The sequence below is a fragment of the Salvelinus fontinalis genome, chromosome 25 (assembly GCF_029448725.1).
Source record: "Salvelinus fontinalis isolate EN_2023a chromosome 25, ASM2944872v1, whole genome shotgun sequence".
NCBI classification, from domain to species: Eukaryota; Metazoa; Chordata; class Actinopteri; order Salmoniformes; family Salmonidae; genus Salvelinus; species Salvelinus fontinalis.
In genome coordinates this window covers 39,111,759-39,125,568 of record NC_074689.1, presented here as the reverse complement: position 1 = coordinate 39,125,568, position 13,810 = coordinate 39,111,759, and the positions used below count along the sequence as shown (strand labels likewise).

The 13,810-nt window shown below is 45.2% G+C and overlaps 1 protein-coding gene across 2 annotated transcripts in view; it reads right to left on the bottom strand.

Moving 5' to 3' along the window:
• Window positions 1-6,142: 6,142 nt before the first annotated feature.
• The window catches only part of LOC129823270 (divergent protein kinase domain 2A-like), a 150,641-nt gene continuing 142,973 nt past the window's right edge, over window positions 6,143-13,810 (bottom strand). The window contains exon 4 of one of the 2 annotated variants that reach the window (XM_055882192.1): window positions 6,143-12,758. In XM_055882192.1, coding sequence (XP_055738167.1) covers window positions 12,415-12,758 — 344 coding nt within the window. In that variant the 3' untranslated portion in view covers window positions 6,143-12,414. Of the gene's footprint in view, window positions 12,759-12,892; window positions 13,023-13,810 lie in introns of those variants that run through there. The other variant, XM_055882194.1, reaches the window with a different exon arrangement.

The following is a 13,810-nucleotide window of genomic DNA, read 5'->3' as shown; positions in this document are numbered from 1 at the left end:
GTAGTAGAGGATGATAGCAGTGCTGGCTATGTTATGTGGTGTAGTTAGAGGATGATAGCAGTGCTATGTTATGTGGTGTAGTTAGAGGATGATAGCAGTGCTGGCTATGTTATGTGGTGTAGTAGAGGATGATAGCAGTGCTATGTTATGTGGTGTAGTAGAGGATGATAGCAGTGCTATGTTATGTGGTGTAGTTAGAGGATGATAGCAGTGCTATGTTATGTGGTGTAGTTAGAGGATAATAGCAGTGCTATGTTATGTGGTGATGTAGTTAGAGGATGATAGCAGTGCTGGCTATGTTATGTGGTGTAGTTAGAGGATGATAGCAGTGCTATGTTATGTGGTGTAGTAGAGGATGATAGCAGTCCTATGTTATGTGGTGTAGTAGAGGATGATAGCAGTGCTGGCTATGTTATGTGGTGTAGTTAGAGGATGATAGCAGTGCTATGTTATGTGGTGTAGTTAGAGGATGATAGCAGTGCTGGCTATGTTATGTGGTGTAGTAGAGGATGATAGCAGTGCTATGTTATGTGGTGTAGTTAGAGGATGATAGCAGTGCTGGCTATGTTATGTGGTGTAGTTAGAGGATGATAGCAGTGCTATGTTATGTGGTGTAGTAGAGGATGATAGCAGTGCTGGCTATGTTATGTGGTGTAGTTAGAGGATGATAGCAGTGCTGGCTATGTTATGTGGTGATGTAGTTAGAGGATGATAGCAGTGCTATGTTATGTGGTGTAGTAGAGGATGATAGCAGTGCTATGTTATGTGGTGTAGTTAGAGGATGATAGCAGTGCTATGTTATGTGGTGTAGTTAGAGGATGATAGCAGTGCTGGCTATGTTATGTGGTGTAGTTAGAGGATGATAGCAGTGCTGGCTATGTTATGTGGTGTAGTAGAGGATGATAGCAGTGCCTCGTTATGTGGTGTAGTAGAGGATGATAGCAGTGCTATGTTATGTGGTGTAGTTAGAGGATGATAGCAGTGCTGGCTATGTTATGTGGTGTAGTTAGAGGATGATAGCAGTGCTGGCTATGTTATGTGGTGTAGTAGAGGATGATAGCAGTGCTATGTTATGTGGTGTAGTAGAGGATGATAGCAGTGCTGGCTATGTTATGTGGTGTAGTAGAGGATGATAGCAGTGCTATGTTATGTGGTGTAGTTAGAGGATAATAGCAGTGCTGGCTATGTTATGTGGTGTAGTTAGAGGATGATAGCAGTGCTATGTTATGTGGTGAGGTAGGTAGAGGATGACAGCAGTGCTGGCTATGTTATGTGGTGTTGTAGAGGATGATAGCAGTGCTGGCTATGTTATGTGGTGTAGTTAGAGGATGATAGCAGTGCTATGTTATGTGGTGTAGTAGAGGATGATAGCAGTGCTGGCTATGTTATGTGGTGTAGTTAGAGGATGATAGCAGTGCTGGCTATGTTATGTGGTGATGTAGTTAGAGGATGATAGCAGTGCTATGTTATGTGGTGTAGTAGAGGATGATAGCAGTGCTATGTTATGTGGTGTAGTTAGAGGATGATAGCAGTGCTATGTTATGTGGTGTAGTTAGAGGATGATAGCAGTGCTGGCTATGTTATGTGGTGTAGTTAGAGGATGATAGCAGTGCTGGCTATGTTATGTGGTGTAGTAGAGGATGATAGCAGTGCTATGTTATGTGGTGTAGTAGAGGATGATAGCAGTGCTGGCTATGTTATGTGGTGTAGTTAGAGGATGATAGCAGTGCTGGCTATGTTATGTGGTGTAGTTAGAGGATGATAGCAGTGCTGGCTATGTTATGTGGTGTAGTAGAGGATGATAGCAGTGCTATGTTATGTGGTGTAGTAGAGGATGATAGCAGTGCTGGCTATGTTATGTGGTGTAGTAGAGGATGATAGCAGTGCTATGTTATGTGGTGTAGTTAGAGGATAATAGCAGTGCTGGCTATGTTATGTGGTGTAGTAGAGGATGATAGCAGTGCTATGTTATGTGGTGTAGTTAGAGGATGATAGCAGTGCTGGCTATGTTATGTGGTGTAGTTAGAGGATGATGCCAGTCCTATGTTATGTGGTGTAGTAGAGGATGATAGCAGTGCTATGTTATGTGGTGAGGTAGTTAGAGGATGATAGCAGTGCTAGCTATGTTATGTGGTGTAGTTAGAGGATGATAGCAGTGCTGGCTATGTTATGTGGTGTAGTAGAGGATGATAGCAGTGCTGGCTATGTTATGTGGTGTAGTTAGAGGATGATAGCAGTGCTATGTTATGTGGTGTAGTTAGAGGATGATAGCAGTGCTATGTTATGTGGTGTAGTTAGAGGATGATAGCAGTGCTATGTTATGTGGTGTAGTAGAGGATGATAGCAGTGCTGGCTATGTTATGTGGTGAGGTAGTTAGAGGATGATAGCAGTGCTGGCTATGTTATGTGGTGGTGTAGTAGAGGATGATAGCAGTGCTATGTTATGTGGTGTAGTAGAGGATGATAGCAGTGCTGGCTATGTTATGTGGTGTAGTAGAGGATGATAGCAGTGCTATGTTATGTGGTGATGTAGTTAGAGGATGATAGCAGTGCTATGTTATGTGGTGTAGTTAGAGGATGACAGCAGTGCTATGTTATGTGGTGATGTAGTTAGAGGATGATAGCAGTGCTGGTTATGTGGTGTAGTAGAGGATGATAGCAGTGCTGGCTATGTTATGTGGTGTAGTTAGAGGATGATAGCAGTCCTGGCTATGTTATGTGGTGTAGTAGTGGATGATAGCAGTGCTGGCTATGTTATGTGGTAATGTAGTTAGAGGATGATAGCAGTGCTGGCTATGTAATGTGGTGTAGTAGTGGATGATAGCAGTGCTGGCTATGTTATGTGGTGTAGTTAGAGGATGATAGCAGTGCTATGTTATGTGGTGTAGTAGAGGATGATAGCAGTGCTGGCTATGTTATGTGGTGTAGTAGAGGATGATAGCAGTGCTGGCTATGTTATGTGGTGTAGTAGAGGATGATAGCAGTGCTGTGTTATGTGGTGTAGTTAGAGGATGATAGCAGTGCTGGTTATGTGGTGTAGTTAGAGGATGATAGCAGTGCTGGCTATGTTATGTGGTGTAGTAGAGGATGATAGCAGTCCTATGTTATGTGGTGTAGTAGAGGATGATAGCAGTGCTATGTTATGTGGTGTAGTTAGAGGATGATAGCAGTGCTATGTTATGTGGTGTAGTTAGAGGATGATAGCAGTGCTGGCTATGTTATGTGGTGTAGTAGAGGATGATAGCAGTGCTGGCTATGTTATGTGGTGTAGTTAGAGGATAATAGCAGTGCTATGTTATGTGGTGATGTAGTTAGAGGATGATAGCAGTGCTGGCTATGTTATGTGGTGTAGTTAGAGGATGATAGCAGTGCTATGTTATGTGGTGTAGTAGAGGATGATAGCAGTCCTATGTTATGTGGTGTAGTAGAGGATGATAGCAGTGCTGGCTATGTTATGTGGTGTAGTTAGAGGATGATAGCAGTGCTATGTTATGTGGTGTAGTTAGAGGATGATAGCAGTGCTGGCTATGTTATGTGGTGTAGTAGAGGATGATAGCAGTGCTATGTTATGTGGTGATGCAGTTAGAGGATGATAGCAGTGCTGGCTATGTTATGTGGTGTAGTTAGAGGATGATAGCAGTGCTATGTTATGTGGTGAGGTAGGTAGAGGATGACAGCAGTGCTGGCTATGTTATGTGGTGTTGTAGAGGATGATAGCAGTGCTGGCTATGTTATGTGGTGTAGTTAGAGGATGATAGCAGTGCTATGTTATGTGGTGTAGTAGAGGATGATAGCAGTGCTGGCTATGTTATGTGGTGTAGTTAGAGGATGATAGCAGTGCTGGCTATGTTATGTGGTGATGTAGTTAGAGGATGATAGCAGTGCTATGTTATGTGGTGTAGTAGAGGATGATAGCAGTGCTATGTTATGTGGTGTAGTTAGAGGATGATAGCAGTGCTATGTTATGTGGTGTAGTTAGAGGATGATAGCAGTGCTGGCTATGTTATGTGGTGTAGTTAGAGGATGATAGCAGTGCTGGCTATGTTATGTGGTGTAGTAGAGGATGATAGCAGTGCTATGTTATGTGGTGTAGTAGAGGATGATAGCAGTGCTATGTTATGTGGTGTAGTTAGAGGATGATAGCAGTGCTGGCTATGTTATGTGGTGTAGTTAGAGGATGATAGCAGTGCTGGCTATGTTATGTGGTGTAGTAGAGGATGATAGCAGTGCTATGTTATGTGGTGTAGTAGAGGATGATAGCAGTGCTGGCTATGTTATGTGGTGTAGTAGAGGATGATAGCAGTGCTATGTTATGTGGTGTAGTTAGAGGATAATAGCAGTGCTGGCTATGTTATGTGGTGTAGTAGAGGATGATAGCAGTGCTATGTTATGTGGTGTAGTTAGAGGATGATAGCAGTGCTGGCTATGTTATGTGGTGTAGTTAGAGGATGATGCCAGTCCTATGTTATGTGGTGTAGTAGAGGATGATAGCAGTGCTATGTTATGTGGTGAGGTAGTTAGAGGATGATAGCAGTGCTAGCTATGTTATGTGGTGTAGTTAGAGGATGATAGCAGTGCTGGCTATGTTATGTGGTGTAGTTAGAGGATGATAGCAGTGCTATGTTATGTGGTGTAGTAGAGGATGATAGCAGTGCTGGCTATGTTATGTGGTGTAGTTAGAGGATGATAGCAGTGCTGGCTATGTTATGTGGTGTAGTAGAGGATGATAGCAGTGCTGGCTATGTTATGTGGTGTAGTTAGAGGATGATAGCAGTGCTATGTTATGTGGTGTAGTTAGAGGATGATAGCAGTGCTGGCTGTGTTATGTGGTGTAGTTAGAGGATGATAGCAGTGCTATGTTATGTGGTGTAGTTAGAGGATGATAGCAGTGCTGGCTATGTTATGTGGTGTAGTTAGAGGATGATAGCAGTGCTATGTTATGTGGTGTAGTAGAGGATGATAGCAGTGCTGGCTATGTTATGTGGTGAGGTAGTTAGAGGATGATAGCAGTGCTGGCTATGTTATGTGGTGGTGTAGTAGAGGATGATAGCAGTGCTGGCTATGTTATGTGGTGTAGTAGAGGATGATAGCAGTGCTGGCTATGTTATGTGGTGTAGTAGAGGATGATAGCAGTGCTGGCTATGTTATGTGGTGTAGTAGAGGATGATAGCAGTGCTGGCTATGTTATGTGGTAATGTAGTTAGAGGATGATAGCAGTGCTATGTTATGTGGTGTAGTTAGAGGATGATAGCAGTGCTATGTTATGTGGTGTAGTTAGAGGATGATAGCAGTGCTGGCTATGTTATGTGGTGAGGTAGTTAGAGGATGACAGCAGTGCTATGTTATGTGGTGTAGTAGAGGATAATAGCAGTGCTGGCTATGTTATGTGGTGTAGTAGTGGATGATAGCAGTGCTGGCTATGTTATGTGGTGTAGTAGAGGATGATAGCAGTGCTATGTTATGTGGTAATGTAGTTAGAGGACGATAGCAGTGCTGGCTATGTTATGTGGTGTAGTAGAGGATGATAGCAGTGCTGGCTATGTTATGTGGTGTAGTTAGAGGATGATAGCAGTGCTGGCTATGTTATGTGGTGTAGTAGAGGATGATAGCAGTGCTGGCTATGTTATGTGGTGTAGTAGAGGATGATAGCAGTGCTGGCTGTGTTATGTGGTGTAGTATAGGATGATAGCAGTGCTATGTTATGTGGTGTAGTTAGAGGATGATAGCAGTGCTGGCTATGTTATGTGGTGTAGTAGAGGATGATAGCAGTGCTGGCTATGTTATGTGGTGTAGTTAGAGGATGATAGCAGTGCTGTGTTATGTGGTGTAGTAGAGGATGATAGTAGTGTGGCTATGTTATGTGTGATGATTATGAGGAGCTTTACAAATTAGACAGTCACAAGACGGGGACTTTATATTTTTAATTTAACCTTTATTTCAGCTAAATAAACAAATAGGCCTATGGCACATCAAGTGAACTGTAGCCTACTGTTCAGATGGGTTAAATGGAAACTAAAAGGTCACTGACTGTAGGGTCTATAACCTCTCACATATCCTTACTATTAACTCCTGCAGAATGAAGCATTTCTTGCAGTAAAAGGATACACCAAATGTAGGCAACATTATAACTCGGGAACAGGAGTGGAGAAATAGGATTTATTTATTTCAGCATCTTGAGAGAATGCGAATGTACAGTTAAAAAATACATCACCTTTACAGACGGTCCCTAACTGTGGTTGAAATATTATCAGCTGTTATGATGCTGATAAAGACAGCACCTTTACAGACTGTGGTTGAAATATTATCAGCTGTAATCAGCTGTTATGATAATGATAAATACATCACCCCTTCAGACGGTCCCTAACTGTGGTTGAAATATTATCAGGTGTTATGATGCTGATAAAGACAGCACCTTTACAGACGGTCCCTATCTTTATCAGCATCATAACAGCTGATAGTATTTCAACCACATAAATATGCATCCAAGCTGACCTGAAATCTCACCAGAAACATGTTGGGTTGTTTTCACAGCTTTCTATTTCCTTACAAATCGGTGAAACTGATTTCATTTGGAAAGTTATTGCATTTTCTCCCCGGTCCCTAAACGTCTTTGCTCTGTGAAAGAGGGTAGAGATGACAGAGAACTTTACCGATGTCAACTAAATGTACCATTCTATGGATTTATGACATCATTCAGGTGAGCAAAGGTTTATATATTCTTCTAGGGCAACATATAATGACAGAAGAGAAGCTGCACGTATCTAATTATAGACAAGTTTACTAACAAATAGCCAAACAAAATGTCAAATTATAAGCAGAAACATTTTCCCTATTAGCGGGTTATGGTCAGGTGCGCGACACAGCGGGTTAGGGTCGGGTGCGCGACACAGCGGGTTAGGGTCGGGACACAGCAGGTTAGGGTCGGGACACAGCGGGTTAGGGTCGGCTGCGGGACACAGCGGGTTAGGGTCGGCTGCACGACACAGCGGGTTAGGGTCGGCTGCGCGACACAGCGGGTTAGGGTCGGCTACGGGACACAGCGGGTTAGGGTCGGCTACGGGACACAGCGGGTTCGGGTCGGCTGCACGACACAGCGGGTTAGGGTCGGCTGCGGGACACAGCGTGTTAGGGTTGGCTGCGGGACACAGCGGGTTAGGGTCGGCTGCGGGACACAGCGGGTTAGGGTCGGCTGCACGACACAGCGGGTTAGGGTCGGCTGCGGGCCACAGCGGGTTAGGGTCACAGCGGGTTAGGGTCGGCTGCGAGACACAGCGGGTTAGGGTCGGCTGCGGGCCACAGCGGGTTAGGGTCACAGCGGGTTAGGGTCGGCTGCGAGACACAGCGGGTTAGGGTCGGCTGCGGGCCACAGCGATTTAGGGTCACAGCGGGTTAGGGTCGGCTGCGGGACACAGCGGGTTAGGGTCGGCTGCGGGCCACAGCGGGTTAGGGTCACAGCGGGTTAGGGTCACAGCGGGTTAGGGTCGGCTGCGGGCCACAGCGGGTTAGGGTCACAGCGGGTTAGGGTCGGCTGCGGGCCACAGCGGGTTAGGCTCACAGCGGGTTAGGGTCGGCTGCGGGCCACAGCGGGTTAGGGTCACAGCGGGTTAGGGTCGGCTGCGGGCCACAGCGGGTTAGGGTCACAGCGGGTTAGGGTCACAGCGGGTTAGGGTCGGCTGCGGGCCACAGCAGGTTAGGGTCGGGTGTGTGTTAACAAAGTTGAGCCACACACAACTAGCACACACGTACAGATACACAACACAGAGTCAGAATACGATGGAGGCACAGAAAAGGGACTGTCGGGATGCGCTCAGTCAGGCAGAAGAATAAGAATAATAAATAAATGTGTTTTGAAAAGTAATTTTAGGCCAATCATAACCTGCAGTCAAAAACACCTGAAAACACCTGCAGTGACAACCTGAGTGAAGGTAATGACAGAGAGTCAGCGATTGACAGAAAAGTCAACAACACACCAGGTAAGTATATATATATTCGTATATTTTAATATTTAAACCCACTAAAAAGTTGTAAATACAACTTTTGAATGAAAGGCACAGTAAAATCAGACACCGCTGATATAATACTCAAATGAAAAATTACAGTACAAAAGCAAACAGTTATTTACGCACATACAAATCCCTCCTCAAACAGCAGAACGAACCAATCACAATCCTCCAGACCAGGGAAACAGGAAACATTCCAAAACAAGGTATAAAACAAGGTGTGTGTTCCAAATGGCACCCTATTCCCTTTGTAGTGCACTACTTTAGTAGCCTAGCTAAACCAGCCTGATTCCCTATGTAGTGCACTGCTTTAGTAGCCTAGCTAAACCAGCCTGATTCCCTATGTAGTGCACTACTTTAGTAGCCTAGCTAAACCAGCCTGATTCCCTATGTAGTGCACTACTTTAGTAGCCTAGCTAAACCAGCCTGAATCCCTATGTAGTGCACTACTTTAGTAGCCTAGCTAAACCAGCCTGATTCCCTATGTAGTGCACTACTTTAGTAGCCTAGCTAAACCAGCCTGATTCCCTATGTAGTTTAGCTAGGCTAGGTTTAGCTAGGCTACTAAAGTAGTGCACTACATAGGGAATCAGGCTGGTTTAGCTAGGCTACTAAAGTAGTGCTCTATGCAGGAAACAGTACATGTACTGTATGGTGGATTGTATTGACTGTAAATTACTATCTGATTGTGTTTATAGACCTCTCAAATGGCACCCTATTCCCTAATTAGAGCCAGAGGGCTTTGGTCAAAAGTAGTGCACTATGTAGGGAATAGGGTACCCTTTGGGGGGACACTGTCTATATAGAATGTAGTGTACAGCACTGACTGTTGGACACTGATTTTCTGTTCCCTAGCTCTGAGAGGAAAGGACGTTGTCTTTCTGTTCCCTAGCTCTGAGACAAAAGGACGTTGATTTTCTGTTCCCTAGCTCTGAGAGGAAAGGACGTTGTCTTTCTGTTCCCTAGCTCTGAGACAAAAGGACGTTGATTTTCTGTTCCCTAGCTCTGAGAGGAAAGGACGTTGATTTTCTGTTCCCTAGCTCTGAGACGAAAGGACGTTGATTTTCTGTTCCCTAGCTCTGAGACGAAAGGACGTTGATTTTCTGTTCTCTAGCTCGGAGACAAAAGGACGTTGATTTTCTGTTCCCTAGCTCTGAGACGAAAGGACGTTGATTTTCTGTTCCCTAGCTCTGAGAGGAAAGGACGTTGATTTTCTGTTCCCTAGCTCGGAGACAAAAGGACGTTGATTTTCTGTTCCCTAGCTCTGAGAGGAAAGGACGTTGATTTTCTGTTCCCTAGCTCTGAGACGAAAGGACGTTGATTTTCTGTTCCCTAGCTCTGAGACGAAAGGACGTTGATTTTCTGTTCCCTAGCTCTGAGACAAAAGGACGCTGAGCTACAAAAAACTTCTCACTATTCAAATGAACAAACAGTACATTATGATTACTTGGGCTTTAATTTATTGGTCCACCAAGTGCAAAATGAACCCAAATGTGCTAATTTGTTTGGAGATTAAAAATATAGCTCATTTAAAGCTGGATGGCTCAAAGTGCCGCTGAGGAGGCATCGTTTAATACTGAACACAAAACTCAGCGCTGTGAGATTACAACATGTGAGGAGCCAAATCTGGGGCTGTTGAGGAACTAGATAAAACGCACAGAACAAGACAGGATCAGCATGTCCCTTTTCAAACAGTCAGACATGGAGTCATTTATCAATTACAGCCCATTACAGTCTCTATGGGTACTGCAGTCCACTGCAGTGCCAATGTGACATTCACACTATGGCCCAATTCTTAGGGTCTGTTTGAATACTTTGAAAATTCCTTCCTTTATTTATCTCCTGAAGTAATCACTGATTTAACACAGAGAAGGGAGCTTGGTTAACCCTGACCCTAGTTCTGATTTAACACAGAGAAAGGAGCTTGGTTATCCCTGACCCTGGTTCTGATTTAACACAGAGAAGGGAGCTTGGTTAACCCTGACCCTAGTTCTGATTTAACACAGAGAAAGGAGCTTGGTTATCCCTGACCCTGGTTCTGATTTAACACAGAGAAGGGAGCTTGGTTAACCCTGACCCTAGTTCTGATTTAACACAGAGAAGGGAGCTTGGTTAACCCTGACCCTAGTTCTGATTTAACACAGAGAAGGGAGCTTGGTTAACCCTGACCCTAGTTCTGATTTAACACAGAGAAGGGAGCTTGGTAAACCCTGCCCCTAGTTCTGATTTAACACAGAGAAGGGAGCTTGGTTAACCCTGACCCTAGTTCTGATTTAACACAGAGAAGGGAGCTTGGTGAACCCTGACCCTAGTTCTGATTTAACACAGAGAAGGGAGCTTGGTTAACCCTGACTCTAGTTCTGATTTAACACAGAGAAGGGAGCTTGGTTAACCCTGACCCTGGATTTAGTTCTGATTTAACACAGAGAAGGGAGCTTGGTTAACCCTGACCCTAGTTCTGATTTAACACAGAGAAAGGAGCTTGGTTAACCCTGACCCTAGTTCTGATTTAACACAGAGAAGGGAGCTTGGTTAACCCTGACCCTGGGCTTAGTTCTGATTTAACACAGAGAAGGGAGCTTGGTAAACCCTGACCCTGGGCTTAGTTCTGATTTAACACAGAGAAGGGAGCTTGGTAAACCCTGACCCTGGACTTAGTTCTGATTTAACACAGAGAAGGGAGCTTGGTTAACCCTGACCCTAGTTCTGATTTAACACAGAGAAGGGAGCTTGGTTAACCCTGACCCTGGACTTAGTTCTGATTTAACACAGAGAAGGGAGCTTGGTTAACCCTGACCCTAGTTCTGATTTAACACAGAGAAGGGAGCTTGGTTAACCCTGACCCTAGTTCTGATTTAACACAGAGAAGGGAGCTTGGTTAACCCTGACCCTGGACTTAGTTCTGATTTAACACAGAGAAGGGAGCCTGGTTAACCCTGGGCTTAGTTCTGATTTAACACAGAGAAGGGAGCTTGGTTAACCCTGACCCTAGTTCTGATTTAACACAGAGAAGGGAGCTTGGTTAACCCTGACCCTGGGCTTAGTTCTGATTTAACACAGAGAAGGGAGCTTGGTTAACCCTGACCCTGGGCTTAGTTCTGATTTAACACAGAGAAGGGAGCTTGGTAAACCCTGACCCTAGTTCTGATTTAACACAGAGAAGGGAGCTTGGTTAACCCTGACCCTAGTTCTGATTTAACACAGAGAAGGGAGCTTGGTTAACCCTGACCCTAGTTCTGATTTAACACAGAGAAGGGAGCTTGGTTAACCCTGACCCTAGTTCTGATTTAACACAGAGAAGGGAGCTTGGTTAACCCTGACCCTAGTTCTGATTTAACACAGAGAAGGGAGCTTGGTTAACCCTGACCCTAGTTCTGATTTAACACAGAGAAGGGAGCTTGGTTAACCCTGGGTTTAAGTTGGATTGATACAATCGTTCCTATGCAGATTGTGTTACCAGACAGATGGAGGGTTCCTCTGGGCAGTCCTACAGGATCAGGACAGCGTTGTGTCATGGTGCTGGGGAGGGGTCGTTCAGTGTTTCATATAGCCTCTTTGGTAAATACACACACAACATCTCATATCAGATTCTGCACCACCACAGTCCTCATAATAGTCCTCACCACAGTCCTCACCACAGTCCTCATTGGCATCACTATCCTGTTTCTTTTCTATTCCTCCCTCCTATATAAAAACGTTGATTGCCTGACTTCAGGGGGAACTGGAAATCAAGTGATCAATTAGAGTAGCAGGAAGTAAGACTTTTTATTTTTATAGGCAAGGCTTTTTCTTCCTCCGTTTAACCTGCGGTGCTCAGGTGTCTATGTGGGACGATAGCAGAGTTGAGCTAGAGACCGTCCTCCTAACAGAACATACACACCACAGCGTCAACATTCTCCTGTTATGGTTCATTCAACCCCAAAACCATAAGCACAATAGACGCTTTCAGAAAAAAAATATAGGTTAAGATAAAATGTTAGCAAACACAAGAGTTCCGACGGATTAACAGAGAGGGTCTGGGCGGAGGAGAGAAGTCATGTACAGTCTACGTCAGCCTAACCGCGGGTTAAAGCTCCCCCTTAGCAGCTGATCCTCTTTCTCCTGGTCCTTCAGCTCCGACCACCTCATTCTGACCAGCTACCACAGTTCAGTTTGAACATCTCCTCTGAAGCTGTGCTGCTGGCTGGTTTACACCGGGAGAGGACCGATCAGAGCTGCTGCTGTGTGACCAGCCCGGGGGTGGAGATCTCCTGGACTTGAAGTGAGACGAGAAGGAGTGTCAAGGTTCAAAGGTCATGGTCAAGTTCCCGGGGACAAGGTCAGGGGGGGCGGGGGGCGGGGTCAAACCCAAACCTAACCCCCGAACAACCGTCCGGCCGAGATGCAGGCCACCGCTAACCGCCAGCTCTGTTCATTACCTCGCCGTGGCGGAGGCGGCGGCCACTAGCTGGGTGAGGTAGTCTCTCAGCTCCTTGGCGGCCGTGAAGCGTCCGTAGCGTTTTTTAGGGTTGGTACACTCGTCCAACAGAGCTTCTAGCTGGCCGTCTTTGGCTATGTGGGCGGGGGGGTCGTGGAGCAGGCCGCCCGTAGTCCCTCGCCACGTGGCGTAACGCGACAGCAGGTTCTGACACACGGCGTAGTAGTTGTGGTCCACGGTGACGCGGTTACACAGAGACTCCTTGGAGAAGGACAGGCAGGCCTCTTTGTCACAGTCCTCGAAGCGACTCTCGTACCACACGTCATAGTTCTCTGGTTTATCTGGAGAGAGAGAGAGATAAATGTGAGACAGGTAGACAGACAGGTAAGACCACAGACAGGTACCACAGGTTATAGTTCTCTGGTTTATCTGGAGAGAGAGAGAGATAAATGTGAGACAGGTAGACAGACAGGTAAGACCACAGACAGGTACCACAGGTTATAGTTCTCTGGTTTATCTGGAGAGAGAGAGAGATAAATGTGAGACAGGTAGACAGACAGGTAAGACCACAGACAGGTACCACAGGTTATAGTTCTCTGGTTTATCTGGAGAGAGAGAGCGAGAGAGAGAAACGTGAGACAGGTAGACAGACAGACGGACAGGTGTCACCCATGGTCGTTCTCTGGAGAGAGAGAGGTGAGACATGGTCGTTCTCTGGAGGGAGAGAGGTGAGACATGGTCGTTCTCTGGAGGGAGAGAGGTGAGACATGGTCGTCCTCTGGAGAGAGAGAGGTGAGACATGGTCGTCCTCTGGAGAGAGAGAGGTGAGACATGGTCGTTCTCTGGAGAGAGAGGTGAGACATGGTCGTTCTCTGGAGGGAGAGAGGTGAGACATGGTCGAAGGCCCGACAGGCAGAAACGCTGGATTAAGACGCAGCAGTAAATATTTCTACCTTCAACTGACTGAATTTAAATGGGGATTTTCTTTGTGACTTAATAACTTCTTGACGCTAGGGGTCAGATCTTTTTTTATTTTATTTTTTATAAATAATGTTCCCAAGGTAAACTGACTATTTCTCAGGTCCAGATCGTAGAATATGCATATCATTTACAGATTAGGATAGAAAACACTCCAAAGTTTCCAAAACTGTCAAAATATTGTCTGTGAGTATAACAAAACTGATTTTGCAGGCGAAAACCTGAGGAAATCTAACCCGTAAGTAATTTATTTATTTATATTATATTTTTTAAAATCTGTGTTTCATTTCCCGTCTTTCTTCCATTTAAAGGGATATCAACCAGATTTCTTTTCCAATGGGTTCCTCAGGCTGTGACCAGGCTTTAGACATAGTTTCAGGCTTTTATTTTGAAAAATGAGCGAGATTTTTCAAAA